The sequence below is a fragment of the Podarcis tiliguerta genome (genome assembly GCF_965153285.1).
Source record: "Podarcis tiliguerta genome assembly, chromosome: 10".
Lineage (NCBI taxonomy): Eukaryota > Metazoa > Chordata > Lepidosauria > Squamata > Lacertidae > Podarcis > Podarcis tiliguerta.
This window is the reverse complement of record NC_139543.1, coordinates 36,200,295-36,226,251: the sequence shown is the minus strand read 5'-3', so window position 1 is coordinate 36,226,251 and position 25,957 is coordinate 36,200,295. Positions and strand designations below refer to the sequence as shown.

At 40.4% G+C, this 25,957-nt stretch overlaps 1 protein-coding gene and 1 long non-coding RNA gene across 4 annotated transcripts in view; one reads left to right on the top strand and one right to left on the bottom strand.

Annotated features, from left to right (window-relative positions):
* The window catches only part of SLC6A15 (solute carrier family 6 member 15), a 39,903-nt gene extending 15,145 nt beyond the window's left edge, over positions 1 to 24,758 (top strand). For all 3 annotated transcript variants that reach the window (XM_083400959.1, XM_083400960.1, XM_083400961.1), the window contains exons 2-12: positions 146 to 624; positions 4,294 to 4,451; positions 5,903 to 6,029; positions 10,631 to 10,812; positions 13,556 to 13,666; positions 19,055 to 19,296; positions 19,408 to 19,597; positions 19,831 to 20,023; positions 21,900 to 22,059; positions 22,191 to 22,353; positions 23,328 to 24,758. In XM_083400959.1, the coding sequence (XP_083257085.1) occupies positions 336 to 624; positions 4,294 to 4,451; positions 5,903 to 6,029; positions 10,631 to 10,812; positions 13,556 to 13,666; positions 19,055 to 19,296; positions 19,408 to 19,597; positions 19,831 to 20,023; positions 21,900 to 22,059; positions 22,191 to 22,353; positions 23,328 to 23,699 (2,187 nt within the window). In that variant the 5' untranslated portion in view covers positions 146 to 335 and the 3' untranslated portion in view covers positions 23,700 to 24,758. The remainder of the gene's footprint in view (positions 1 to 145; positions 625 to 4,293; positions 4,452 to 5,902; positions 6,030 to 10,630; positions 10,813 to 13,555; positions 13,667 to 19,054; positions 19,297 to 19,407; positions 19,598 to 19,830; positions 20,024 to 21,899; positions 22,060 to 22,190; positions 22,354 to 23,327) is intronic.
* Positions 6,741 to 10,598, bottom strand: LOC310658723. Its single transcript, XR_014502455.1, has 2 exons — positions 9,094 to 10,598; positions 6,741 to 8,257 (listed from the first exon to the last, which is right to left on the bottom strand). It is a non-coding gene; the product is annotated as an uncharacterized lncRNA (long non-coding RNA).
* Positions 24,759 to 25,957: the final 1,199 nt, after the last annotated feature.

Genomic DNA, 25,957 nt, shown 5'->3' with positions numbered 1-25,957 from the left:
TTTTCTTTTGCAGTCTTGGGAGATTTTCATGGATAATGCAGCCAAGAAATATTAGCAATTGATATTTTAGCCATCATTTGGGTAAAGAAAAGGACTAAAAAGAGAACTATCTTTTTTTAACATCTGATTACTTGTTTTTTTACAGGTATTTATGTTAACAACAAGCAATTACAAACATCTTGATTACATTGCACAAGGGACATTGTTGACACTTCCTTCACTCAACCAGTTCAAGCAAACATTCAGATATTTTTGACTTGGCAGAACAGAGATAGTAACTGAGGCTGGATAGCCTGTCTGAAGAGAACGTGATCTGACATTATTCCTTATTGCAAATGCCTAAGAACAGCAAAGTGGTTAAACGAGAAATAGATGATGATGTCATCGAGTCAGTTAAGGATCTCCTATCTAACGAAGACTCTGTGGAAGACGCTTTCAAGAAAAGCGAGCTGTCGGTTAATGACTCGGACGACAAAGATGTAGATGTGGAAGAGGGATCTGACGTGGAAGATGAGAGACCAGCTTGGAACAGCAAACTTCAGTATATTCTGGCACAAGTTGGATTTTCTGTAGGTTTGGGGAATGTGTGGCGATTCCCTTATCTGTGCCAAAAAAATGGCGGAGGTAAGGCTCTATATTTACTCATTGGCTTTGGTTATGTAAAGATTGTGACTGTTGGTCCCTGTAGTCTGTGACTCCCATTTTTACTCTTATAGTAATCAATGCTGTCTCCCAGACACAAACCAGATGTAACATCAGCAGAACAATCCTTCTGGACATTTATGGTGGGGGTAAAGTTACTACCACCACTGTTGCCCTACAGGTTTGCTGTGGGCAGGGCAGGAATGGGGGAGCTTATTCCTTTCCATTGGCTATAATTGGAGGGAATTAACAATAGCAGCCCTAGATAGAGGGTTGGGCTATTTCTGTGGGCCAAGGGACTTACCCATTGGCATACATACTTTTTTTTTTTTTTTGCTGGTGGGGAACCACTAATTACACTTCCTATGGCTCCTCAATAGGTTTTCTAGTGGAACTTGGATTGTATGCTAACCTCATATTTGAAGTTTTTTTTAAAAAAATCTGCACTCTAAATATTTGCATTTAGGGCACACTTTTTTAAAAAATGCAAATAGCAGTAATGGGGGCTGATAAGTATCAGGATCACAGCAGGTATCATATAAGTATCAGGATCTCTTTCTAGACACTGGATACATCTCTTTCAAGGAAAAATCTTTTCTGTTCTTGTTTAAATCATTCCTAAAAGTAATAATTCATTTGATAAGTTTTTTCTAGACAACAGATTGGCACTATTAACATGCTTTTTGCTTCAATTAAGTAAATCAATCAATTCATCAGCTGAAGGCAAAGGATTGATCACAGGTTGAGCCTTCCAAGTTTCTTAAATTAAGTGATTTTATACTGGAGCACACAAATCTATCATTCTGGATTATGACTAGATTAAAAGGTGTCCCCGTTGCCATGTGGGATCTGAAGTAAAAGAGCTAACAGCAACTGCTACAAGTCCATAGCACAAGTAAAGAACGGACATAAAGTTACTTAATGAACAAATTCAACACCAATCAGAATTACATTAATTCAGAAACAAACTGCATTGCAGGATTGTAGCCTTAATTTTAGTGCTTCTGCCATGGATATGCTACAATTGATTCTAAACCTGCACACTGTCCACAACAGTTTGTGGCCACCAAAGAACAAATTGGGGTTGTCCCCAGCCCTGAATTAGCTGACAGAGTTGTAGGGTGGGGAGAGAAAGTTAAAAAAACACACGTTAGGATATGCCGCTAAAATTATTTCAATAATTGATTCCCCCCCCCCCCCAAGTGCATTTCCATAGCTTTACAATTGATTTGGCATTTCTTTTCTTTGCCAGTATATGAACTTCAGTTTGTCCTGCAAATTACTGACAATTATTCTTCCTGTAGCTCCAAAACAGGCCTCCTAAACTTCCTGTTGCTCTTCAGAGTTATTGGATTTCTCATAATTACTGGCTTGCCCTGCCATTTCTTCAAATGGGGACATTTGCAGATCATGTTGCTTGGTTTGCAATGTCAATATGTGGAAAAAAATATGTGCCTGGATATCGGAGCAATGCATGCAGGCATGTAGAAAGAAAGCACATTTATTTTTACATTACAAATACTGGAATATAGCAACTAAATATCTAATCCATGGGAAGTATTGTGTCAATTCCAGCTTCAGAGTAGACCCATTGAAATTAATCAACATGACTAACTTAGGTCCATTAATTTTAGTGAGTAGGGCTAGGATTGGGTACAACCAACCACATTATTATTAGAGAGTTGATCCTAGAACATTTTGATCATTCTCACTTCGTGTTTGAAGCAGTCCATTTTCAGCAGCAGAAGAAAGGACAAGCTCCCTTGAATTTGGCCTTGCTTACGCCAGCAAACACTTCTGTTACTCTGGCACATGCTGCAGTTCAGCAGCACAGGAATTGTAATGAAACAGCACAGGAATTGCGAGCAAATGCATCACAAGGTTACTTACTCACAAGAAGATCCAGGAAAGGCCATGCTGCTCCTTGAGTTAACAAACTGCAATGATTCCTCAATATAAGACTGATATGGGAGTCTGAAAATTGAAAGCAAAAACTTCAAATTAGCGTCTTTTGGTAGTAGGGAAGGGCTCCAGACTGCTACAATCAGCCTTCCACTGAGGAAGCATCACGGCCTTTTATGTAATGCAACATGAAGGCCTTTACTGCCAAAGTGATTTCCCCTACATTATCTCAGCAAGCAGGTTGGCACCATTATTTCCATACGATGCAGTTGTCAAAGGGTGAGTGCATGTGCATGCACAAGATACTCACTTGTCAAAACATCCACAGCTAAGCTTGTCTCCCCAGCGGTGATTGCTTTGCATGGTTAGCGGTGAACAGCTGCTAAAACTACATAAAAAGCAAGATCCATTTAAACAACAGCAATCAAGAGTTCCATATGAAAAGCAGTGTCTGAAAATAACAGCTGAAATAGATAACTGTCAGCTACCTACCAAAGGAAGCAGTGATGGTGCCTGGTGCATTTCCATTTGGCAGGGCATCCCATAAAATCAACACCGTGTCAAAAATAGCTGTGTGCCCTGTACTCAACATATTTGGGATCAACCTTCCCTAATTTAGTGCCCTGCAGATGTTGGAATCCCAACTTCCATCAGATGCAGCCACCATGGCCATTGGTCAGGGATGATGGAAGGTGTAGACCAGTGATGGCCAAACATGGCCCTCCAGCTGTTTTGGGACTACAATTCCCATCATCCCTGACCACTGGTCCTGTTAGCTAGGGATGATGGGAGTTGTAGTCCCAAAATAGCTGGAGGGCCAAGTTTGGCCAACAACCTCTGGAGGGCACCAGGGTTGCAAATGTTTGCTTTAGGTGATCAGGGATATGGAGAAGGCCATTCAAAGAAGATATAGAATGTTGGGGGAGCTGATTAAATAACCACTTCCCTTTCACATCCTGAATTCACATGGGAAATGTAGCAGCACCAGGCTTTCTTTGGCAAAATTTAGACGAAGGTCACTTGCACACACAACAGTGCACTTTAAAATGTATGAATTTGTGGCTTAATTTCCAAACATCTCCAAACTGTGGGGTTGTTAATGAAAAATGAATCTTGAGTCTTTTAGAGGAAATAAAATCTTGAAAGCGTAAGATATAGATGGACATGAAAAGAGTTGCTTTCCCATATTAAAAATGGGTAAATTATGGGTAAGGTGGCATCTTCTTGTCCTGCAGACCCAGAGCAGTAGCTATTCCTGATCAGAGTCCCTACAGCCAATATTATAGCCAGGCATGTCTCTGGAGTGCTGATTGGTTGCCTGGACAAGGAGGCACCTGATCCTGAAAGGATACACGACGGTCTGCTTTGAGGAATCAAGATGAAGATTATACTGCAGGGCCTTGTTTACAAGCCCTTTCCATCAGTAATTTGTCCACATGCCGCACTCATTAATTATATGTACGTCTTTCTATGCCAAGTCCACCAAACTACAATGTTCTACATATTTCCTCGATATCGCTGAGCTACACTGACTCCTAAAGTGATTTTGATTTTCAGGCCTTGATATTGGAGATAGCTTATTGCATCCACCTATTAGTATGTGCAGTTTTTGTTCCAGCCTTTGCAACTCTGCTTGATGGTTATACGCAAACACCACCATAACAGATATTTATGCAAATTGTTCTGCACTCCTTTCTAAAATACATTTCTGTATTCTCAATATTTCTCAACATCTTCTTGGTTTGACAGGTGCCTATCTTGTGCCATATTTAATTTTGCTGCTGGTCATCGGGATACCGCTTTTCTTCTTGGAGCTTTCAGTGGGTCAGAGAATTCGGCGTGGAAGCATTGGAGTATGGAATTATATCAGCCCCAAGCTTGGTGGAATTGGATTTGCAAGCTGTGTAGTAAGTACTGCTTGCGTAGTAAGTAATGTGACCTATTTCCCAAGCCTTAGTGCATACCGTGAGTTTTCCAAATACCCTTTCATTTTAAAAAGGAGCTAATATGCTGAAGGATTAGCTTTGTGATTTGCAGAGTACCTAAGATTTATATATTAAAACTAAGGAAGGGATCTGTCTCAGTGCCCACATAACTATGAAACTAATTAGCTGGCATGCCACTTGTTTAGACTACAGAAGCCTCCCCAAATTTGTGCCCTTCAGATGTTTTAGGCTATAACTCTCATAATTCTTGGACATTGTCAAAGCTGCATGTAGTTGATGGGAACGGTAGTCCAAAACAAATGGAAGCGGCAGGTTGGGGAAGGCTGGGATAAGCAGGTAAGGTGCTAAAGAATTTATCTATTTATATACCGCTTACATGCCCAAATGGCTTCTAAAGTGGTTTACAAGTATAACACCAATTATAAATTCCATACATAACTAAAATACACAGTAAAACAAGCCAGTTAACTATTAAAACAGTTTTAAAAATACTAAAACAATTAGATCAGGAAGCTCAAGTTCAGGGGAAGGCTTGCCTAAACAGGTGTGTTTTCAGGAGCTGGTTGAATGCCAATGCTGATGGCACCTCTCAGCAAGAAGGGAATATAACTTTAAAACTGAGGAAATGCACATAAAATGTTTGGAATCTGCAGATGCCCTCTATCTTTTAAAGTGTGTTACCTGGTCATGCAATCGTTATATAGATTGAAAATCTCTTTTAGCTCCTTGGTTTGTGCTGAGGCAAAAAGCCAGTGGCAGAGTGGAGACAAAGGCAGAGTAACAACTGTAATTTTACTTCTGTATGTATACATTTCCATGTACCCCTTCCTGTCCTCTATCTAGGCAAGCAAGGATATCCAGCTAGGAAGGGGGGGCGGGCACTTAGGATTTGAAGCAGGACCAGTGAGGTTTGTTGTTGGGGAGAGTTTGTTTAGTCAAGAGGAGAATTCTGACTGCCAGACAGAGTGGTTTGGGGGCTACATTTAGCTCCTGAGCTTGAGGCTTCCCACCCTTGTGGTACCCTGTAAGCTCATGACTTAGGCCTGGCCCTGCCACTAGATGTGATGAAGTGACTTGCTTCAGGCAGCACCACAGCAGGAGTGTGTGTTTAAATCAGTCACCCCCAAACTCAGCCCTCCAGATGTTTTGGGCCTACAACTCCCACCATCCCTAGATAACAGGACCAGTGGTCAGGGATGATGGGAATTGTAGTCCTAAAACAGATGGAGGGCTGAGTTTGGGGATGCCTGGTATAAATGATGCATCAAGACTTCAACATGTTCTTTCTGAAGTTGGTGTTTATTTCTGCATCAGATAATAGAACTTGGTAATTAGAGAGCCATGTTAAAAATGTTATTTTCTATGCCAATACTAGGAAAATTGCTTCTGAAAATATTTTACTTTTCCCACAGGTATGCTTTTTTGTGGCCCTATACTACAATGTCATCATTGGATGGAGTTTGTTTTACTTTTCTCAGTCCTTTCAGCACCCGTTGCCATGGGACCAATGTCCTTTGGTGAAAAATTCTTCACATACTTGTAAGCATCTAGTGTATTAACCTTCCTTCCTTCCTTCCTTCCTTCCTTCCTTCCTTCCTTCCTTCCTTCCTCCCTTCCCTTCCCTTCCCTTCCCTTCCCTTCCCTTCCCTTCCCTTCCCCTCCCTTCTACCCTCTGTTAGAAAACATTTTATAAGTTTTAAAAATGCTACAGAGTACAAAAACCAAGCAAACTAAAGAGGAAATCACTGAAAGCAAATATTTCGGTCCAAAACCCAGTGAATTGTTTGCTGACTCTCTAGCATTTAGATTAAGAATATTTGAGCACCGCAGCACTTATGTTTTGTATAACCATGCTGAACTGGAATGTTTCATATTGTTAAATTAAGTTATTGATCCTCCCCCAAAATACTGCTTTTCCAGTATGATTCTTAGCAATAACACTTGATAGCTAGCATAAACAATGTTCTAATTTAGAAAGGGGGGGGGGGAATCCATAATATTTCCAGAGGTTTTTTTAGTTGGTGGTCTAACTCTTTTATTTTGACATATAGACACTTTAATTGATTTCCTTGTGCATTTAGTTGCTTCTTGATTCAATTTCCCCTTATTGGGAGTTTTAAAACTCATAGTACTGGAAAGGAAACATTTCCATTTGTTTAGTTTGGCAGAGATACTTATGGTAGATTTTGTATGTTATTGTAACAGAGTATTGTACGTGTGTGTCTGTGTGTGTGTGTATATATATATATATATATATATATATACACACACACACACATATATATACATATATATATATATATATATATATATATATATATATATATATATACTATATATAGTATTTGGCATGCCAGAAAAGCAAAATCAAAGAATTATGACATGGTAGAGTTTGTCTTAAAGATGACAATTTCTGAACATCCACAGTGGTCTCTTTTGACTTGGCCTGACACCAGCATTTTCACTGCCCATACTTGGGAACCACCTTCAAATGCCACTTTGAACTAAATCCAGGGAATGTTATCACACATTTATGAGTGTTGTAAGAACATGACAGCTTTGATCTTAGAAAAGTACTGTGAATCTCGAAGGTGACAGTCCCAGATCTTGCCTCTGGCAGCTCACATCAACCAGTTACGTTGACAGAAATCAAATGACGTGGAAAGATTTAAATTTTTCTTAGTATTATACAGTCATACTTTGGTTCTCGAACGGAATCCATTCCAGAAGTCTATTTGACTTCCAAAAACATTTGAAAACCAAGGCACGGCTTCCGATTGGCTGCAGGAGCTTCCTGCACTCAATCGGAAGCCACAGAAGCCGAGTTGGACGTTCGGCTTCCAAAAAACATTCGCAAACCGGAACACTCACTTCCGGGTTTGCGGCACTCGGGAGCCAAAACATTCCAGTCACAAGGCATTCGAGAACCAAGGTAGGACTGTACTTGTAATTATGTTTTTCATATTTTGAACATTATTAAAATTGTTTTAAATATGGAGAGATGCTATGGATTTTGAATTGTGGCTAAAAGGGAGGATTCAACGAGTGAATTCCATTAGTGGAAGCCCTGTGCAAGAGCTTCTGCTTCTGCAATGGGGCTTCCACTGCACCCCAAAAATCGGCTCAGGGGGCAGGAGAACCCCAAAACATAATGTAAGGGAACAAGAGGAGGATCATTCCATCTGACAAGCCAAAAGACTTGCCCTGACGGAATGATCACCTTATTGTGACATTGAATTCCAGCCAATGATTTTATTAAGTAAGTAAATAAATAAAAATATGGATCTGACTCAGAAATACAGTACATGTTTTGCAAAACATGATTTTAACCCAGGAGTCACTTGGATCCCACTGATCAGGGGATGACCCAAATGCCACATGTCCCGGTTACATAGGCCTGCATCATTGGTTTACAGAATGATGAGCCTGAGATACCTGTCAGTCTCAGCTACATTATCCCAACATATAGGCTGGGATTTTGATCTCAGGCTTCCTGAGGACTGGTTTCTTTTACCTATGTTACATCAAATGTTAAGAGCTATAATATTCAAGCATCTCTTCTCAGCTCTTGGTCATCTGCTGCATCAACATTTATCGCTCACTCTAATGGTTTGTTTGTTTTTAAGGTTTTAGTGCAGTACACAGGAATAGAGATAGTCACATCTGTTCAGAAAAGTCTCTACATAAATCCACTATGAATGTAAGCCCATGCAGGAGCATAACAGGAATATCCAAGCTGGAGTCAAAGTCCTTAAAAGTTCAAAATTCTGAAAGCAGAAACAGATGAATTGATTAACTTTGTATTTAAAGTTTCTCCAGGGTCAGGGTTAAAAGATACATTCTAAATTTCCTAGGCTAATTTTAATAGTAGCATTTGTAATGTTTTTGCCCGAAACAGAAAGGTGCAGGTTCTGAAACGTTTTTGTGTAATGTGCTACACATTTGCTGTTGCTCTATCAACATTTACACTAAACACATAAATAAGGGTAATTGAATGTCACACTAATTATTTCCTTATTCTATTTATTCAATTTTCCTAAACATTAAGCAAAAAAAAACAAAAAAAATAAAATAAAAACCCCCTGCAGAAAAACAAATACCAAGAGGACAATTGAAATACCTGTGAATAATCAGACTATATTATGTCTACTTTTATATCTACGGGAATTAGGCAACAACTCATGGCCATAATGAAATAATTCCATTCTGGCATATCATGAAGCATAATAGAATGCAATCTATCTCTAGGCTTTAATTATCTCCTGGTGACCACATGCCTTGATCTCCAAATAATAAGAGAAACAAATCTTAATTGCATTTCTAATAATATTTTTTTCCTTTGCCTGAAGCAAGTATACCAGCAACCTTGAAAGTTGCCTTGACAGTTTGTTGCACAAATTTTCGTTATGAGATACATGATACTTGCTAGCTTGGTGTTACGTCTCAGTACTCAAATGTTCCCAGCACAAACAGAGATTATGGTTACTGTAAAGTAACATACTTTCCTTCTCTAAATAACTTGACATTAAATACATAGTTTCAGGATGAGGTTTTTAAAATTGGCTGCACTCTGCCCTTTGCTTAATTCAGTGGCAAAGCTCACATTTATGTGATCATAGCAGGATCACAGCCCTTGGCTAAGTTCCTTATTCCAGGGGATCTCAACTGAGGTATCGCTGAATGGGAATTCCCTGCAGGAACAGAGTTCAAGAATATAGTACTAAAAGAATAAATACATTTTAAGAACCATTTACAGTTATATAAACACTGTATCAAGTTTCTGATGTACAGGATTCTCATATTCTTGACAAAAGTTGCATTGTGGAATTTTTAAGTCTGCAGTACCTATGCACAGTTGCTTGGGACACAGTCTCATTGAACCCAATTGAACTTATTCCTAAATAAACATTTATAGGGTTGGACTTTGACAAAGTCTGATATAGTTCTTGTTCTAGTTCATGCATCATTTGTAAAGCACTATATATATGGATGACACTACATTGCTGTTGCTAATAGTTGTAGTGGTGGTGTAATTGAAAGGAAGTCCGATGGACTGTACATGTCTTGCTGTTCAACAAGTAAATGAATGTAGAAACTCTTCTCAAGGTCTTGTTTTAGTAGCAAGATTTTAAAAAAACACTTATTAGAGAATTACAGTAATACCTGTTTGTCATGATCACAGTCCCATAGTAGGAAGACATTGCTTTGGAGAACAGGGCTCTTGGATTGGTTGATTGATGGATGGATGGATGGATTGATTGATTGATTGCATTTCAATCTTCCCCTTCCCCTCTAAACTAAGGGTGGAAAACAGCAGAATAGCAAAGTAATGCAATTTTCCCCAAAAAACCTTCTAAAAATTAAATTATTTAAAAACATTAAGAACTTCTAGAGCTATTTAAAAAGTTCTGCAGAAGAGGGAATTATAGCAGCTGCAGCTTTCCTCATTACTACATTACAAATTGTATGTGCTAATCCCATTTTTTATAGATCCCTTAAAAGTACTAATTCCAGATATGAGGCAGGGCCGAGTCAAACCATCCTCTGGTGGGCTCCCTTCCTCTGTCAATGGGCCCTCACACATTTGTCTGCACAACACTGAGCAGTTGACTGACGACACCTTTTTCATTCCCCCCATGCTTCAGAATAATGCCTTGTCTGGTTCACCATGGAAACTTACAAGTGTCTAGATCCTTTTAATCAACACTGCTTAGGTTTGGACCAAGAAAAAATAGATAAAGGGGAGGTGGCAGAGCAGGCATTGGGGGTGGGCCCTGGCAACTCCCCTCAAAACTCTAGGTGCTGATATTGGTCCTGGGCACCAGTGATCTCTTCTCCTGTGTGCCTTGTCAGTTTACAATATGGACATGTTCCATGAAGGCTAGAAATTAAAAACAAACACAACTCCCACCTGTCCAAGATAGATTACCTGCAGATGTGGTGCTGTACCGATTCAAAAGAATGGAAAAAACCAAAGCACTTGACCTGCATTTTCCAATGTGTGTGTCTGGATAAGCCACAAGTGGCAGTACCATGATAACAAACTATAGGAATTAGAATGCTTTGTAGAACTGTCTACATGTTGCTTTCTATTTAGGATCCAATTAATATTTTAGATTGCCTTTTCCTTTTCTGATCAGTTGTGGAGCCAGAGTGTGAAAAAAGCTCTGCAACAACGTATTACTGGTACAGAGAAGCACTCAATATTTCCAGCTCTATCTCAGAGAGTGGAGGTCTAAACTGGAAAATGACGATCTGCTTGCTGGCTGCTTGGGTTATGGTGTGCCTAGCAATGATTAAAGGGATCCAGTCTTCAGGCAAAGTGAGTAGTTCCCTTTTGGTTTTCTTTAAAACTGATTTAAGTCTTCTTCACATTTGCCACCTGAATTCTTCACCACCACACCCCTTTGTCTATCCTCCCATAAAGTTTGCACGGAAAGGCTGGCAGCTATGACTCACCATGCTTTTCTGTAATCTCTCCAGTGGAGAAATGTTGGTACATCAACATTAAGATCGTAGTCTATTAAATACAGAAACCATACTTGGATAAAAAGAGAGGGAGTGTTGCGGTATGAGAACCTTTGTTTTGTTTTCATTTGCCATAGATAATTCTTATAATTGCATCTTGGTGTGTAATTAAAAAAGAAAAAGGAAGAAAACACAACAAAGAAATGGGATTTGTAGTTGGCTTTCTCAGGATGGATTTCTGTTTCTGGATCTGGATTGCGTCCATGAAGCAAATTGCCAGGCCAAGTGTCAAAGATTAAGTGTTCAGGATGTCAATGCCCAAAGGAGACACCTGAAAGGAAGACAGGGAACCACATGCTAGACTGTGATTCTTCATGTGGTCTGCAAGTGGAGAAATGGACATTAAAAAGCATTTGATCACACCAATTGTGTATGGGAGGCTTGTGAAAAATGAGAGCCCAGAGCAGCAGAGGCATTGGATGAGGCAAGGATAGAGGCCTGGTTTTCAGAGGCATGGTTGTTCTGGAAGAAAAGCAGAAGCAGTGGAGATGTGAGTTCAGCACTGGAGCCAGAGCTAACCACATAGGGCACAAAGGGAAGCAGAGGGTCAAGATGAGTAGAAGCTCCAGCAGCATTTGCACACAAAAATGTCCAGCCCTACTGCACATTTCTCATTGCACATTCCATGCAACCATAATATTCTGGGGATCAGGGTAAGAATGATAAAATTGATCTGAAGATAATTTCATACAGAGTGAGCCTCCACAGTCTATGCACCTACTTTTCCTCTGCCATTTGCCAGTTTCTAAATTGCTAATACACATGCCTGGTGTTTGATCCATCTATGACTGTTTTGGAACATGTGACAGTTTACTTAAAGGATTGCCTTTTTTTTTGTTTTGTTTCTATTGCAATAGGAGATGCAGGGGGAGGGGTGCTCTTTATGGAATGTGCAGATACTATCCTTTCTTTGATGTACTTTTGCTGTGACATGTCCCAGATTGAAGATAGGAGTTTGCCAGGGAAGTCATACATACCCTGCCCTGATTCTTCTTTCTGCAAGTGGTCCTGACTCACCAGTCAAATGAGTGATGTCTTCACAGAATGAGTTGGGTGAAAATACTCACATGGGAACTCTTGTCATGGCCACCTTCCCTTAGGGCTAGAGGACTGAGTCATGCCAGAATGTGGTATAATAAAACTAGTGGCAAATAAAAGCAGATTATTGTTATTATTATTCACAGGGTGCTTCAGATAAGCACAATTCACTGGGAAATTCTCTTTCACAAGCTTCATTTTTAGTGGAACTTACACATTATGAGTCCCTCACAGATTATTCCATTAGATCCAAGACTCGTGACTGTACAATGCAATCTAACTTTCATGGGACTAAATCCCCATGTGGGGATGTATACTATTGCACATCCCTACAAATTCAGCTTCTCAATTTCATCTTCCCAGATTATTAGTTTATATAAGAGACTGTGGTGGAACAGTTGCTAAACTCTTATTTCAGCAGCAATATAACTTCTGGTACAGAAATGGTTTCCTATTATGACTGTTATTATTTTATTTTCTTAACTAAAATATAGCCAGTACAAAATTGTTGTTGTTGTTTTATGATGATGATGATAAGACTCAAAAGGCAGACTTTTTAAATATCTTTTTTACCAGGTGGTGATTATCATATCAAGTTTCTTCCTTCTTCTCCTTACAATTATCAGCATCCTTAAGAAGCTACCATTCCCAGGATTCTTAGGGGGAACCCATTACTGTTAAAATGTTATAATAGTGTTTTAAATGTATGGTGTGGATGTGGCCTTAGATTAAACCCAGAGGCTCCTGTGTGCCACCCTTTGGGTGTGTATTGCTTTCCCATCTCAGCAACAATTTCCTTTCCCTTCCTTGTATTAACTGTCACTACAATTTACATGTTCCCTGAAGTAAACCATAGTAAAATGCAAACATTGTTCCCTCATAACTACAATGTCCCACTTTGAACCATGATTCCAACCCCTCAGGGAGCCATGGTTTATTTTAGCCCTGGTTGTTATCCATCTAGCATGAAACAACTCTAGAAAGGGAGGAATGGGAAGGAAAAGGGGTCAAGGGGCACATTCCTGGTGTTCACTCCCAATGTGCAAATTGTGCTTTACATGTATGTTGATGTGCTGAATACAACGCAAGGATCCTCCTTTTCCTGTTGAGTATTTGAATAAAGTTGGAGCCTTGGTCAGAAAACAAGGAGTTGTTGCAAATAATGCATTGGTCAAATACATGGCCAAATCACTAAAGCAATTCATATCCTTTCACGTTGAAGTCCCTTTCTTAATAGCACCGCAAGTGGCACGGTATACTTCAAAGTGTTTCAAAATATTTCTTCACATGATTTGTTTCTTCTGATAAACAAGAGCAATGGATCCACAAGCTATAATTCTGCAGTTCTTCAGATCTCTGAAGCAAGCACACAATGCCATGACGGGCTTTGGGAATGTCAGATGACCTTAGGTTTCTGAATGCCCTGCGAATGTGGTTAGACTGTGGAAGACAAGAGCCATTAATGGGTTTTATTTTAACATTCCTTTCGTATTTTTCAGATAATGTACTTTAGCTCCCTTTTCCCTTATGTGGTACTTATATGCTTTCTAATCAGAGGGCTGCTCTTAAATGGATCACTGGATGGCATTCGTCACATGTTTACACCTAAGGTATGTACTTGGTTTCTGCCTATTATGTTTGATTGCTTTTGACATTCGTTTCATGCCTGAATAGTTTGCATGAACTCTTGTTTCAAGATCAGATTATATTGCAGTTAGGTGGAAGAAGTCAACTGAGTTGGTGTGTATCTGCTGTACAACATAAGCTCCATTAACAAAAAAATTAAATAAAAATCTCATCCTTTTTACACTATTCAAACCAAGGCTGTGTACACACTACCATTTACTCTGCATCAAATACACTCCCATCACTGGTTTGGGAAGCAGTGTACATGTGATGTTAGCCACAATCTATATCTATCCTGTTATATTGTCCTTTTTAAAAAAATAATAATGAGGTACTGCATTTTGATGCATTCCCCACTTAAGAGTTTAGATCTGAATTGAGAAAAGGAACGGCCTAGTTGTGCTTTAAGCTGGTAATGTCTACACTGCCAAAGTCTCAGCCCACAGGGAATAGGGACTTTTCTACCCAGTTAGCACTGTCTGCACAGCGACTTGATTCATACTCATTCCAGTGGTACAGGATCACACAACGGGAAAGCTGCTTCGTGTGTGTATGTGTGTGTGTGTGTGTGTGTGTGTGTGTGTGTAGGAAACCTACTTCAGATTACAACCTCCACTTCTTCTATAAACATATCCAGTCAATCTGATTGGGATTACATAGTAGGGTAGCATGGGATAACTAATTCAACATTCAACAGTCTTGAATATGATTCTACAGACAGTTGCTTATGCCAGGCATAATCATTCACCTCTGGTACAAAGTGCTTCTTGTGCTAGGGCTGGACAAAGATTCTAAGAGGGGCATATCAAAAGTGACCCACAGCATGACCCATAAAACACAAAGCCTCTGCCTCCATGCAGTACCCTCTTGGAAAATTCCCACCCAACAATTCTTCCTTTTCTCAGCGTCCATCTCATAATTTCACTCTCCACAACGGCTGCCCCACCTCATCTTGGCCAATAAGGATGTAATCTTTTATTTATTATATTTCAATACCCAAGAAGTTCAAGGTAGCATTCATGGATCTGCTCCCCATACCATTTTATCCTCATAACAATCCTGTGAGGTAGGCTGAAAGGTTGGCCATGTTCAGCTCGTGGCCAATGACTGACTGAACTCCCCTGATCATAGCATGAGTGGTTTCATATTTCGTTTAGAATATGGAGGCTTCCTGCATCATTCATGAAAGATGTTTAGCGTGTCAAAATCCACTCAAACAACAATCTCATTGACTTTGCCAAAGGTCAAGTTATGCTCCCACATTACATACATTCTAGAAACATTTTCTCTTAATTTACTGTATTTATTGAAGAAATCAGGATTTTCAGTTGCACTGTTTAGAAGCCACATGTGCCTCACAACTCAGTTTCGTGCTTATTCACCTACATGCGCACACCCCTGCATATGCAAAGGCTTACATGTTCTCTGTCCTGTAACAAAGTGGGTTAATGTGAAAGCATCAGGTAGGATCATAGAATTGGAAGGGACCCCAAGAATCATCTACCCCACCCTCTGTAATGCAGGAATCTCAGCTAAAGCATCCATGGCAGATGGCCATCCAACTTCCACTTAAAAACCTCCAAGGAAGGAGAGTCCACAACCTCTCTAGGGAGACCATTCCACTTCCACAGTCTAGAAGAGGACTGCATGATAAAATGATGGCAAGACTCTAGAGAAGGGAACCTGTAGCCCTCCAGATGTTGTTGGCCTACAGTCTTCCTCATTCCTGAGCATTGGTCATGCTGGGTGGGGCTAATATGTGCCCAACAAACTCTTGAGGGTCACAGGTTCCCCACCTGTAATCTGGGAATAAGGCCAATTGAACACAGTGGAGCTTACTTTGAGCAGACATGAATGAGGTTGCACTGGAAATCTTGTTCTGTTGGGAAGTTATAAAATCTTCTTGTGTGTTCAAATGGTTGGTTTTACTCACTATCTTCTAGTTTCTGTTGTGGAAAACTCACAAGTCCTTAGTCAAGATCATTCATACAAAGTAGCCACAAGTGTCTGTTAAAAAGACACTCCCTTCCCTGTAGACAAATACATGGTAGAAGACTGGGAGCATTACTCATGTCTTAATGATGAAAAACTAAGCCAGAGAATGATTAAGAGATTTAGGAAAAGTCACACGGGAAGTCTCAAGCCGCAGTTGGATTGAACTGAGATCTTGCTAATCCCTCTGTAGATGGGAACCCCTGACAGTATATATAAAAAAAATTTTTCTTTCACATTTTCTGTGCACACCTTAAACAAGCAGTAGTTTTGTGTGGACAGGTTTACAGAGAAGTAATGGTCTTTTGGCAGACAGAGTCGATTGCAAAAACCATTGGGTAAACTGCTTCTTTGACAAAATGCTGGTTTTCCTTCTAGTTACTTATGATTACATTTAGATCCCACTTTTACACCAAGGAGTACAAAGTAGCTCCTTCTCCCTCTCTTTATTTTATCTCTGCATTGTCTTCAAGAAGGAGAGAAAGAAAGAATGTTTCTGACATTTTGCTGCTTGCCCCCCCAAAGGGTCAAGCAAACAAAAGTTTGCAAAAGAAAGAAAGAGAACAAAAAAACCTTGGTGAGCACTTGCAAAGCAACCTCTATCACCACCCCTTCCATTCCTCTGCCCCAGGGCCCAGAAACCTGGGGCCTAACTACATGTGACATTAAAGATGTGATTAGTGGTAATAACAACAACAAGCATGGTGTATCGAGATTGCTGGGAGGGGATATTTAAGCCTATAGTGATAATGGGAGCCCCTCCCTAATTTTAATTGCATAGGAGGCAGGAGGATTTCATGAGGACTCCAGATAGAGAGGGAAGGTTTAAACCATTCCTCTAAACTTCTCTCTGCATGCAGCAACTCCTCAATGCTTGGTATATATTTTTCATGCACAATATCTCTGCCAATCACAGCAGCTATGTCACATGTAGCTGGGCTTTTACCTTCCGGAAAGGTAAAAGAAGATAGACGCAGTGGGCCACCTCCTTCTCATGTCCCCAGGGTGAGCTTGTAGGCCTTGGCATGGCCAGAAGGTGAAGAGACAAGAATGAAACTAATCCTCTGGCTCAGTGGCCAGCAAGGGCAGGGAAATCAGGTCCTCAGGACCTTCCTCAAATATCCACTGCTTTAAGCTGAGACATCTTCCCAGAGGGGCTTCCTGGACATTTTGTAATGCCAGGTTCCTTGAAGTCATCTCAACGCAGGCTAGTCACATGAGGGGCAGATTTGGGTCTTACAAATTTCAGCAATGCTCTGTGCGAAGCCAAAATTCGGCGCCTCCCCTGCCCCTTGCCTTCTGTTTTGCTCAGTTCACTACATCATAGTTGTGGCATGCTGAGGCATCTCCTAGAACTGGTCATACTGCCCTAAACTCACCTCTCATCACATTTAAAGATAAAGGTAAAGGACCCATGACAGTTAAGTCCAGTCGCAAATGACTCTGGGGTTGTGGCACTCATCTTGCTTTCAGGCTGAGGGAGCCGACATTTGTCCACAGACAGTTTTCCGGGTCATGTGGCCAGCATGACTAAGCTGCTTCTGGCGAACCAGAGCAGTGCACGGAAACTCCGTTTACCTTCCCGCTGCAGTGGTACCTATTTATCTACTTGCACTTTGACGTGCTTTTGAACTGCTAGGTTGGCAGGAGCTGGACCGAGCAATGGGAGCTCACCCCGTCGTGGGGATTCGAACCGCCAACCTTCCGATTGGCAAGCCCTAGGCTCTGTGGTTTAGACCACAGCACCACCCGCGTCCCCTCATCACATTTACCTAGGACCAAATTCCATTAAACACAATTGCAGTAGACGTAGACAGGACTTCACTGTAAACACAAACATTAATCCTAATTGTGAAACTATTGGTGCATCTAGAGTTAATGTCATCTACTCTGATTGGCACCTGCTGTTCAGGGTATCAGAGATCTTGCCCAGCCCTACCCATTGATGGCAGGGATTGAATGGAGCCCCCCCCCTGCTTTCCCTCATGCAAAGCTTATGCATTCCCACTGAACTATGGCCCATCCACCAAAATTCTGCACAGGTTCACTCAGAAGTAATTCTGATTTGCTTCCAAGTAAGTGTGCTTAAGAAGGTAATTGTACGTAGGATGGCACCCTCAAACCTCCATTTCTATCTATTAATTGATGGGCTTATAAGGCTTGATAGATAGGTTTCCCTGAAATCAGTGACAATTACTTAACATGCATTTAGGGCAAAATTGCTAGGGAGAGCTTTTCCAATTACATGTATAATTCACCAAGCCTTAGTTAGATTTCTTCAGAGCAGTGGGCAGGATGACATCCCAGTTAACCTCTGGTGGAAATTCAAACAGAATGAAGTATGTATATTTAGCACCATCTAGTGAGCAAACTTTGCTATAACTGTACGGTGATGATTTGCCTCATCTGTGGCACTGTGTAGTGTTTCTATGGGGAAAGTCTCCTGTCTAAATGTTTTTAATTATACTTTATAGTACAGAAAAATCTCCTTTTAGCTGTGGAAAAGATTTAGGAGATTATTTAGAAAGTTTTGTAAAGCTGAAACATTTGCTTTTAATAGAAATCATAATGCCTAATAGAGATGTAAATAATGGAACAATGGTTTGTTTTGTTACTCTCTATTTACTATTAGAAGGCTTATCTAGAAGGAAAACCTATGAAACTCTGTAAGACTTTCTTCCAAGCAGGAGTGCATAGTACTGCATTATAGTAATACTAATGACATCTAACATATATCTGAAAATTCACCTTAATCCTTTATCTTGCTAAAAATTTGTTCAGTTGCTTTGACCTTCATAGAAGAAATCTCACATACTCACATCAACATTAGCCATCCTAGTTTCATTATTTATTTATTGTATTTACATGTGCAATTTCTAAACCACCCTTCATCAGTTATGATCACATGGCAATTTACAGTCAAACACCAGTACAGTACATTAAAACAATAAAATTCTAATAATGCTTGGAAAACAGTTCCTGGAATGATAGTTTGCCTGTTGTTTTGGCAGCGATGATATATTCAATTAACAACATAGAATTAATAATAATGCATTAGTGTCTAAATATTTTTTTGCTGCTTATAAACACAGCTGCACAAAACCCTTGTTGACTGACATTGATGAAAGCTGTTTTTAAAGTGTGCGTGATTAGCAAATATATTGATTTTTGATTGATGTATTTCTTGTGATACATTTTGACCAACCTGCAATGCAAAAGAATGAGACAATGTGCAGAATGCAAATTCAGTTTGTGGATTGAACATTTGGGTGAAAAATTTAGGGTGCTGGGGGTTTTCTTCCTGGATTATTTGTTGCCTCTCCATTTAGGAGAAATGCTGTATTTTGTAGCTGACATGTATTGTGTCTAATTTCAAACAGCTTGAAATAATGCTGGAGCCCAAGGTCTGGAGAGAAGCTGCTACTCAGGTGTTCTTTGCCTTAGGGCTTGGATTTGGTGGAGTCATTGCCTTTTCAAGCTACAACAAGAGAGACAACAACTGCCATTTCGATGCTGTTCTGGTGTCCTTCATCAATTTTTTCACTTCTGTGCTGGCAACTTTGGTGGTGTTTGCTGTTCTGGGCTTCAAAGCAAATATCATAAATGAGAAATGCATTATCCAGTATGAATATTCATTTCCTTATCCATTTTTATAGTATATTTCGCTTAGGAATTCCCACAGCAATTCTTTGGATTGATGGTGTGTATGCCTATATTCCCTTGTGTTTTGCAGAAATTCCGAGAAGATTGTCAATCTTTTGAATGTCGGCAATCTGAGCAAGGCTATTATACCTCATCATATTAATTTATCGAGCATCACAGCAGAAGATTATAATTTGGTTTATGATATAATCCGGAAGGTCAAAGAAGACGAGTTTCCCCTTGGACTAAAACCCTGTCAGATTGAAGATGAACTTGACAAGGTGAGAGTGATGCAAAGATTACAGACTGTTTTAATAATCCTTATTGACTGCAGGACAATTTTGATATTTATAGATATTTTCCACTTCCTAATAGCTTTTCTGACTCCATTGTTCGGCTCCCTCTTTCCTCCTCCTTCTTTCTTCATTGATTTTGCCCACCTTATACAATATTTTGACTTGATTTGCCCCTGTTTTGCCACACAAGTTTAATACTTTGGCTTTCTCCTTGACAGGCTGTTCAAGGAACTGGTCTAGCTTTCATTGCCTTTACAGAAGCTATGACCCACTTTCCTGCTTCTCCTTTCTGGTCAGTGATGTTCTTCCTTATGCTGGTTAATCTGGGGCTTGGAAGCATGTTTGGAACCATTGAAGGCATTACGACACCAATAGTTGATACTTTCAAAGTGAGAAAAGAAATTCTGACTGGTGAGTTGTTACGGATTTCTTTTCCTCAGTTCTACTTCATTCTAAGAAATGTTAACAATCAAAATGACCCGCTGGGAGACATGGTGGCAGAAAATTCCATTTCTACTAACACAAAACAAGTTGCCAAAATTTTGCACCCATAATTCTTCACAAATAAAAATAAACGAGACCTAATTATATTAGGGGTTCCTATATTAAAAAGAGTGACAAGTGAGCCACATATTCTGAACTCATATATTTGACAGTGGTTTGTTCAGAAACATGGTAAAGGGTAAAGGAAACATGGATATATCATTCAAGGACATAATTTAGCACAGAAGCCTGACATCTTTCTTTTTCAAAGCAGAGTGCTATTTTCTCCTGTTCTGATTAACATTCATCCATTCCTGAACTATTTAGCTGAAGGGTCATATTTCAATGGTAAGGCAGTTGTTTTGCATAAAGTCCTGGGTTCAAACCCCAGCACCTCCAGGGAGGGCTAGGCATGCCTCTGGTCTGGAACCCTGTAGAGTCACTGCCAACCTGTGTAGACAATATTGGGCTGGATGGACCAAGGGTCTTACTTGGCAGCTAGGAGAGACAGTAGTTTGTTTTGTTTCTGAATGCAGGAGCACCCCTCTTCACAATTCTGGATACTGAAACCACTATCTCTACATTTGTTTGCTTGTTTGTTGTACTTATTTATACAGGGTAAGTCCTTTAATTGGGATGCGGGTGGCGCTGTGGGTAAAACCTCAGCGCCTAGGACTTGCCGATCGCATGGTCGGCGGTTCGAATCCCCGCGGCAGGGTGAGCTCCCATCTTTCGGTCCCAGCTCCTGCCCACCTAGCAGTTCGAAAGCACCCTTAAGTGCAAGTAGATAAATAGGTACCGCTTTATAGCGGGAAGGTAAATGGCGTTTCCGTGTGCTGCGCTGGTGCCGGCTCGCCAGAGCAGCTTCGTCACGCTGGCCACGTGACCCGGAAGTGTCTCCGGACAGCGCTGGCCCCCGGCCTCTTGAGTGAGATGGGCGCACAACCCTAGAGTCGGACACGACTGGCCCGTACGGGCAGGGGTCCCTTTACCTTTAAGTCCTTTAAAAGATGCCCAGTGGATACAGAGTACAGTGGTACCTCGGGTTAAGTACTTAATTTGTTCCCATGGTCCGTTCTCAACCTGAAACTGTTCTTAACCTGAAGCACCACTTTAGCTAATGGGGCCTCCTGCTGCCACCGCGCCGCCAGAGCCTGAATTCTATACTTATCCTGAAGCAAAGTTTTTAACCTGAAGCACTATTTCTGCATTAGCGGAGTGTGTAACCTGAAGCGTATGTAACCTGAAGCGTATGTAACCCGAGTTACCACTGTACACATGTTCCACGGGGCCTCTTTTAAAAGACTCACCCTGTAGTTACAGTATTTGTGTCTCTTCATACAACATGAAACCAAGCATAAGAGCAAGAATAAAATAGGAACCTAAAATGCTCATCCATATATATATATAGGCAGATCCAAATCAAACCCAACCCATGGCCAAGTTGAGCACGATCATTTTTACAGTTAGAGGAGGCACCACATTCACTTAATCTTGAAATCTCCCATGTCAGGTGTTCACTTCTAGCGTTTTGAGGGGTGTGAGGGTCAGGAGTGGGGAAAGGCTCAAGTCCATTCTCAGTCTCACCACATCTGGAGGTGAAGAGTAGGGAATAAATGAGAGAACAATCCCCTTGTATTCCCTTAATTTACAATAAACTCTTCCATGCAAGAAGAAAAGATACTGTATCCACTAACCCAAGAAAATAATAATAATCAGAGAAGCACTGTATCTAGAATATATCAAGAATATGAATGGATGTTTGATATCTCTCCCCTTATCTTACGTCTGTGCTTTATTGCAGTTGTCTGCTGTCTTCTGGCCTTTTGCATTGGCTTAATATTTGTACAGCGGTCTGGTAATTACTTTGTAACTATGTTTGATGACTATTCAGCCACATTGCCTTTGCTTATTGTCGTCATTTTGGAGAATATTGCCATGTCTTATGTTTACGGGATAGACAAGTAAGTGCACATCTTGAGTTGTTCATATAGCTAACATTGTTGGCAATTATGAGCATCACAAAACCATACATTAGCAGCAGCCCACTCGAGCTAATGATGTTGTTTTTTCTCCACTGCCTCTCCCACTCCAGATTCATGGAAGACCTAAAGGATATGCTTGGCTTTTCACCAAATCCGTACTATTACTATACATGGAAATATATCTCCCCAATTGTTTTGTTATCTTTGCTGGTAGCTAGCATTGTCCAAATGATATTAAGTCCCCCTGGTTACAATGCATGGATTGAAGATAAGGTGAGTGATGATTTTTTAAAAAGGAACATGCACCATCAATGACTGTATGTTTTAGGCATATAGAGTGCATATATGACCACATAGACTCTTTTTGCATTGTATTTTATAAATGCACACAAAGTGCACAGTGCTGTTAGATCACTGCAGCAACCTTGTAAATAACCCTACAAAAATAAAATAAACTCTGCAGACAGATTAATAGCCTGTATTTTTATAGTAGCTGTTGAGAAGGGGATGTTTCTCCTCCTCTGTAGCCAGCATGGAAACAGAATAGGACATCTTAACGGTCTGGAAAACAGACTTGTGAAAGAGAGATGGAGTGATCCATTCTTCCTCCTCTAGCTTACTGTGTTTTAATGCTTGTTGTGAAGGAAGAGACTTATCTTCCTCCGCTACTAGCATAGAAACCAAGAGGACTTGCAAAAGAATGACAGAATGATCTAGACAGAATGCTCTATCAGCTTCCTCACTTGCCTGCATGAATCCCTTGTTGCCAATGGCGGTCAGAAGAATTGTTACATACGAGGCTATATGGCACAAAAAGGGACTTGATCTAATCATCCTACAATTGCACGAAGGTTGTCTTTTAAGTGTTTTATTAATGCTCATATATGTGCATTGGTGATGTGGAGGATGTAAAAGGCCTGTATTAATGGAAGGAGCTGTGTGGCAGACTGTGGGCACATAGTTCACAACTGCACACAGTTTGCAACATAAAAAAGAACAGAAGATTCTTAATGCATCAATTGTACTTGGGGGAGGGGGGGAACAGGGGAATTTTGGAATTTCAAAAACCAGGGAGAAATTTGGATAAGGAGAATTTTGGAAACACCTCTATTTATGCACTTACAATTTGGGGAGGAATTAATGACACAACTTAAAAAAGAAAGGTTTCTCAGAGAGCAGTACAAGCCTAGGCTTAAGGAAGGCAGATGTGCAAATGATCTTTCCGAATTTTTTCTTGGTCTATGCAGGCGACCGAGGAATTTCAAAACTACCCAACCTGGGGGCTGATAGTCTGTGTGTCCTTGATTGTTTTTGCAATGCTCCCTGTCCCGGTAGTCTACCTGATTCGCCGCTGCAACCTTATCGACGATAGCTCTGGCAGCTTGGCAGCGGTTTCCTACAAAAGGGGGCGTATTATAAAGGAGCCTGTGAATCTCGAGGGAGATGACACCAGCCTGATCCATGGCAAGAGTCCAAGCGAGGTGCCGTCTCCAAATTTCGGCAAAAACATATACCGGAAACAGACTGGTTCTCCAACTGTGGACACTGCCCCCAATGGCCGCTATGGTATCGGTTACATAATGGCAAACATGTCGGATATGCCAGAGTCTGACTTGTAGCTGCAATGCAGTGTTGATGCCTCTGTTTTTGGAACATTTGTTTCTCTTAAGAGAAGTGGTCAGCCTCACTTACCAGAGTGCAATCTCAGGTGCCCCATGACTCTGTGCTTAAAAACATCCTGACATGTGGTACAAAGAAACAGCTTGACAATTCCCTTTGGCTTGATTTTTTCTGGTTTCCATTTGTACTGAAGGGAATGCACATAAAAATATCAGTCAGTGATGGCATAGCCTTGCCAGGATTGCCAATTTTTTAAAGAATTATTTTTGCATTTAATTTGAAAGTTTTCTATCTTTAAAGTACAGGTATTACCTCAGTTTGTAACAATTTTTTAAGTGAATTCATATTTCTCTACTGCTGTAACTGGAATTTCCTTCTTTGTTCCTGCAAGTTAACTCCCCCAGTATTGGAAGAAAAAATTAGCTCCAAAGAGTTCGCCAATTCTGTATTGACTGCACTTATTTGTACATACGTTTTGTAGATATCCTGTACTTTTTTTAAGCACTCGCAATTCCTTAGGCTATTAGCTGAGTAAAGAAAAGCAAAACAAACAAATTTTAAACCCTGCAGATTATTTTCTTACATGTAATAGCTGTATAGAGCAATAGTATTAGAAAACCAAGTATAATGATGCTGGAAACACAAAATTCCTCACACTCTGGGGAACTGCATATGATGTGGCTGTATTTTACATACTATATTTGGTTTTTTCAGTGTGAAAATTATGTAAGACTGAGTCGCTCCAAGACTCTTAAAAGATTGTGCAGATTCTGCATTTTTCTAAGCTGTGTGCCTAAAATAAAAATAAAAACCCTTCCTAATATTTATTGTGGTTACAAGATTATATATATTATATTTATATATAATATACTTGTAATGTACATATGTATAGTAATGTTGTATGTAACAGCTTCAAACCCTGAAGCAAGATGGCTTTAAACCTGTTTTTTTCCTGTTTTGCTTGTTTTATGCAAAAAAGAAATCCCCTCCTAAGTCAGTGATAATTAAAAATTGTATACCATTACATTTAATCTAGGAATAAAGAGTGTGGAAAGGTGTTTTCTTTGTACTTTCTGGAAATTTGGGGCTGGATTTGGGGCAGGTGGTCCCTAGCTGGCCCAGGTTGATAGAGCTAAGTATTCCTATTTAAACACCCATAATTAAAATGTACACCAAACAAGCCCTTTAAACCAGCACATAAATTAAAACAGCAATGAAAACAATTAAAACAAGAGGTTAAAGTTTGGAGATCAGGGCTTGTCTATACAGGCATTGTCTACAAGAGCCGGCAGAATGCCAATACTGATAGGGCCTCTCATACTTAATACATTTACTGGGCAGTGGAGGGGATGTACCAATGTCGCTGCAGGACAGCCAGGCTGAAGAAAGAAGCTGCATATTTGAAAACAGACTCAGACAAATGGAACCACCAATGTTTCTGTGTTCTTGATTGCTGGAAAAGAGGCCTGCTGAATTCTGGGCCTGTCTCCAAATAGCCAGGCTTTTGTGTAGCTGTGCAAATCCTGCTCTGATATTCAGAGGCAGAGTAAAGCTGCTTTTAGCAAAAAGGGGCCTGTGAAGGAAAGCATACTGTGTCTGACTTCACATCAGAAGACTGCAAGATTGGATCCTGCCTGGCCTAAACTCCAGGCCACTGGCTTTTGCACTGAGACTGTGCACAGTTTGTGGCCCTCTTTTCTGCTGGTCTCTCAGTGGAAAGTATTTAGGAAGCCGGAAGCATGGAGTATCTGCTGGGCTTGATCAGTGGCCATTGTGCTCTGTGTAGAAATAGAGGGTTGCCACTGTGCACAGCAAGGCTCAAACAAGCTTTCATCTTCATCATCACCATACACACATACACACACACACACACACACACACACCATTAAATGGTGGCCAGCTCTAACCCTAATCAGCCTGAGCTATGGAAGTCGTCTTGTTGTTGTTGTTGTTTATTAAAATTGTATAACGCCCTATACCTGTAGATCTCAGGGCAGTTCACAACATAAAATCACAATATAAAAAACAGAAAATACATAATAAAAACAAAAACAACCACCACCCAATAATTCCCCTTCCACAGCACATTTTAAAATGGCATCAGATGTCAGTCATCCAAAGGCCTGGTTAGATAGGAATGTGCCAGCCAAACCTCCTTGGGGAGAGCATTCCACAAATGGGGAACCACTGCAGAAAAGGCAGTGGCTTGTTATGCCAAGCCCAAATCCCCCACCGCCCTGGTTCCAGTCCAAAACAC